The sequence below is a fragment of the Mandrillus leucophaeus genome, unplaced genomic scaffold, assembly GCF_000951045.1.
Source record: "Mandrillus leucophaeus isolate KB7577 unplaced genomic scaffold, Mleu.le_1.0 Scaffold332, whole genome shotgun sequence".
Taxonomy (NCBI): domain Eukaryota; kingdom Metazoa; phylum Chordata; class Mammalia; order Primates; family Cercopithecidae; genus Mandrillus; species Mandrillus leucophaeus.
This window is the reverse complement of record NW_012103499.1, coordinates 987,990-993,137: the sequence shown is the minus strand read 5'-3', so window position 1 is coordinate 993,137 and position 5,148 is coordinate 987,990. Positions and strand designations below refer to the sequence as shown.

The 5,148-nt window shown below is 42.6% G+C and overlaps 1 protein-coding gene across 4 annotated transcripts in view; it reads left to right on the top strand.

The window, feature by feature from the left end:
* Window positions 1-5,148, top strand: part of R3HDM2 (R3H domain containing 2) — a 165,215-nt gene that overhangs the window by 109,255 nt on the left and 50,812 nt on the right. For all 4 annotated transcript variants that reach the window (XM_011988547.1, XM_011988548.1, XM_011988549.1 and 1 more), the window contains one exon: window positions 4,542-4,583. In XM_011988547.1, coding sequence (XP_011843937.1) covers window positions 4,542-4,583 — 42 coding nt within the window. The remainder of the gene's footprint in view (window positions 1-4,541; window positions 4,584-5,148) is intronic.

Sequence of the window (5,148 nt, the reverse complement as noted above, 5' to 3'; positions counted from 1 at the left end):
CTTGAACCCGGGAGGTGGAGGTTGCAGTGAGTCAAGATTGTACCACTGCACTCCAGCCTGGGTGACAGAGTGAGACCCTGTCTCAAAAAAAAAAAAAAAAAAGCATGGCCAGGTGCAGTGGCTCATGCCTATAATCCCAGCACTTTAGGAGACCTAGCCGGATCACTTGAGGTCAGGAGTTCGAGACCAGCTTGGTGGATCACTTGAGGTCAGGAGTTCGAGGCCAACATGGCGAAACCCCATCTCTACTAAAAATGCAAAAATTAGCTGGGCCTAATGGCGCATGCCTGTGATCCCAGCTACTCAGGAAGCTGAGGCAGGAGAATCACTTGAACCCCTGGGAGGTGGAGGTTGCAGTGGCCTAAAATTGCACCACTGCACTCCAGCCTGGGTGACAGAGTAAGACCCCATCTCAAAAAACAAAAAAAAAAAGAAAAAGCATTTCTGCTTCTCCTCTAGTCTTCCCTGGTTTTACACCCTGGAAGTCTCCCCAAGAACCTAAGTGGTCCTTTCAAAGAAGTCCCTATTATGAATTGGAGCTGAAAAGCTTGGGGAAAAGGGACGTTCATGATATATAATGTATGAGATATATCCTTGGGATCAGCAAGTGAAACTCAGAACATCTTTTGCATGGAAACAATGCTATAAATTGCAGGTTCGGAGATTCTGTTTAGAATGGGCAAGTCCTTAACACATACTGAACTTAGGTCCTGTGTCCTTTTTTTTTTTTTGAGATGGAGTCTCGCTCTGTCACCCAGGCTAGAGCACAGTGGCGTGATCTTGGCTCACTGCAACATCTGCCTCCCAGGTTCAAGTGATTCTCCTGCCTCAGCCTCCCAAGTAGCTGGGACTACAGGTGCGTGCCACTATGCCCGGCTAATTTTTGTATTTTTAGTAGAAATGGGGTTTCACCATGTCAGCCAGGCTGGTCTCAATATCCTGACCTCAGGTGATCCACCCATCCTTAGCCTCCTAAAGTGCTGGGATTACCCGAGCCCAGCCAGGAATGTCCTGTAGCCAACTTGGAGGCCAGGCGTGATGGCTCATGCCTGTAATCCCAGCACTTTGGGAGGCTGAGGTGAGTGGATCACAAGGTCAAGAGATCGAGACCATCCTGGCCAAGATGGTGAAATCCCGTCTCTACTAAAAATACAAAAAAATTAGCTGGGTGTGGTGATGCGTGCCTGTAGTCCCAGCTACTCAGGAGGCTGAGGCAAGAGAATCGCTTGAACCCAGGAGGTGGAGGTTGCAGTGAGCCGAGATCGCACCACTGCACTCCAGCCTGGCAACAGAGCGAGACTCCATCTCAAAAAAAAAAAAAAGCCAACTTGGTAAGGCCTCTTAGTTGGGCTTTCTGCCTTTAAACTTGTAATCCCTTTTGATAAATGTGCTATATTGTTTTAGAAAGGTGGTTGTGAAATAAAGAACTGCCTGTGTTAACTCTATGTGTCTTACTGCCTTAAACATTCTATGTGTCTTACTGCCTTAAGCCAAGTCCAGTGTTTCTCAGCATGGTATATTGTGACCTAGTCTCTTACCTGTCAGCCATCACCTCTGATATCCAGTGCATCAGCATTATCTGATTCCTTGGTCCCTGTTATAAATAGGAGCTGAAAGTTTGGGAAAAGCATGCTTTTGTACATGCTTTCTCTGCCTAGAATGCCCACCTTAATATTCTTATCCTGACCTCCTTCAATTCCCACTCCTACCAACATCTGTCTAATGCCTATTTATCCTTCAAAACTCAATCTAGATGATGTCTTTCTCTAGGAAGCCTTTGAAAACCTATTGTAGGTCTATATAGTATAATTCTTTGATCAATGTCTGTCTTCCTTACAGAACTATACGCACTACGAGGCCCAGGATTAGGTCAGTTTTGGCTCACCATTGTATCTCTAAGGCCAACGCAGGCACGTAGCAGGCGTTCAATATCTATAAATGTATGAATCTATGGGTTGCTAGGTCTGAGTCAGATGCTTCTGCTGTGTGCTCCTGTAGCACTCCATGAGTACCTCTCTAGTACACTTAATGTACTGTATTGTAATTGTCTGTTTGTCTGTCTTCTCCAACAGGATTATGAGTTCCTTTTTGACAAGGTTTGTGCCTTTTATCTCCATATCCTCCAGTAGCTAGCATGATAACATGGGGTATATTAGGCTTTTAATATATGTTTGGATGTTAAAACTATCCATTCTGGGAAATAAGCAGATTCATTCATATATTGTTGGTAACAGTCTAAATTGGTACAACCACTTGAGGGGCAATTTAGGAATACTTCATAAAAAACTTTTAAATGGACCACAGATATACTATATTTACATATGTATTCAATGATATGGTCGTTGTTTATACTAACAAAAGGTCAGAAACGTCCTAAATGGTGAAACATTAGAGACTGGTAAAATAAGTTATGGTATAGCTATACAGTGGAATACTATATAGCCATTAAAAATGGGGTAGATCTTCTATAGAATGATACTCATAAAAAAAGTTTAAAAGCAAGGTTCACAGTAGTGTGTACAATGTATTTATTTTTATTTTTATTTTTTGAAACGGAGCCTTTCTCTGTCACTCAGGCTGGAGTGCAGTGGTGCAATCTCAGCTCACTGCAACTCCGCCTCCCAAGTTCAAATAATTCTCCTGCTTCAGCCTCCCAAGTAGCTGGGATTACAGATGCCCACCACCACCCGTGGCTAATTTTGGTATTTTTTTAGTAGAGACAGGGTTTCGCCATGTTGGCCAGGCTGGCCTTGAACTCCTGACTTCAGGTGATTGCCCACCTCGGCCTCCCAAAGTGCTGGGATTACAGGCGTGAGCCACTGCCCCCAGCCAATATATTTGATTTTTTAAAAACCTGTGTGTACACATGTACTAAGCTTATATATGCATAAAATATTCCTGGATATATCCAAAACAACTTCAATACTGGTTGACCATTTAGGAGAGAACCAAGTATCTGGCGGACAATTAATATTGTCTCAGCTACAATTGTAAAAGGAGACTTACTGTTCTATATATACTCCCATTGTGCCTTTTGAATGTTTGTGCCATGTGTATGTATTGCCTGTTTGAAAAAGTGGTGACAAATACTGCTTCATACTTCTGGACTATGAATCTTCCCTTACTGCAACAGATCTTAGCACTGAGCCAGATCCACCATCATTTCTTTTTCTTTCCATCCACCTTCTCAGTTCTCCATTTTGCATTGTGGCCATGTTATTTGCTCACTAGTGAAGAAGACCAAGAAAAGAGAAATCCTCACCCACCCAAGGCCATGCTGGTACTCTGTCTCTGACTTGTTTCCCCTCCCCTATCCTCCTGCCTCAGTTCCCTCTACGTCCCATTGGAGTTCCATTCCAAACATCTCAGAACTCCTAAGTGCCTCATCCCCATATATAACCCTACCCAACCTCTTCCCAAAAGCCCCCATTTTGACTTCTCAGATGTTTACAAATCTTATTAATTGGCTGTTCCTTCCTTATCCCACCTTATACCTTCATTCTTTATCTTCCTCAGTTTCTGTCCTGCCCCTTATCCACTCTCTCCCCTTTGCTCTGAAGGTCTTATCCCTGTCTTTTATGCTCCCTTCTTTGTATCCTGATACTCAGGGAGGGAGGCATTTGGGAAGAAGACTCTTCATTGCATTTTTGCAGCTATAGGAACAGATATTTTGGGTATCCCAAGTTGGAACAATGAATGTGTGTGTTGTCCTATAAAGATGTTATTATAATTGATGGTTAGGGGCCATATTTCATATCCATTATGGGTTAAATAGGCTTCTGTGAACAGGCTTGGGGGAAAAAACACTCTTTCATGCTGTGGTAGGGACATTTCCAGAAGCATCCTAAATAGGACAGGATACCATGGTTTGTCCAAAAGTAGCTTTTTGTCAGTCTGTGAAATAGGCCAACAAAATCAGTGTCTTCCAACTTTTTTTTTTTTTTTTAATGGTTTTTGTTTTGTTTTGTTTTTGAGATAGGGTTTGGCTCTTGTCACCCAGGCTGGAGTGCAATAGCATGATCTCGGCTCACTGCAACCTCTGCTTCCCAGACTTAAGCCATCCTGCCACCTCAGACTCCCAGGTACCTGGGACTACAGGTGCATGCCACCACACATGGATAATTTTTTTTCTTTTTCCTTTTATTTTTTTCTTTCTTTTTTCTTTTCTTTTTTTGTAGAGATGGGATTTCGCCTTGTTGCCCAGGCTGGTCTCAAACTCCTGAGCTCAAGGGATCCGCCTGCCTCGGCCTCCTGAAGTGCTGGGGTTACAGGCATGAGCCACCACATCTGACCATCTTCTGATTCTCTTACTTAATGGTGAATGGTGATTTGACTGTAGATGGCCTGTAGTCCCTTTCCAGTCACAGTTGCTAGAGTTGTAGGTTGTAGGGAGAAACTCACATCAATTAGTCTTCATCATGGTTTGGCTGTTGTTGTAATGGTTTTTACAGTTAGTGCTTTTTCTTTCTAAACATGTGTTGTTTTTAACTTACATGTTGATTTTCTTCCACCTTTAATATTTTCCAATTCCCTTCTAACAGAGGCGGACATCTAACCATGGTCATGCCAGGAAAAGAGCCAAGGTGAGAGCCCTTCCTCTGTAGCTTCTTTTCTAATGTTATTAGTAATACATTTCACAAGTGGACTTGTCATGAATATCTAGTTTGTTCAGATTATGTAGGCAGAGTTTTCTCACCTGTACTCTGTACCCCAATTGTGAACCTGCATAATACACACATGTACACCTACACATACACACCTCTAATGGAAACTGTATGCATACATAGGTGTATACACATTTGATGCCTGAAAGGCTGCCCAGCTGGAGCCTTCCACAGAGCCTGAAAGAACTGGATACTAGTTGTGCTGAAATATCAGTTTCTCTGCTCACTCCTAGCTTCTCTAGGAGAATGGCTGCTTATATGAGTCTTACAAACCCTTCCTTTTTTTTTTTCCCTTGTAAATTTTCTTTAAGATTAAATCCTGCCCACTAAGAAAAATGACTCAACATTTTTGGATATCCTAAAAATACAGGCTTTTTTTTTTTTCCTGCTAATGTTTTACTTTTTTTTTTTGGAGTTTTTTGCTCTGTTGCCCAGGCTTGAGTGCAATGGCGCAATCTTGGCTCACTGCAACTTCCGCCTCCCG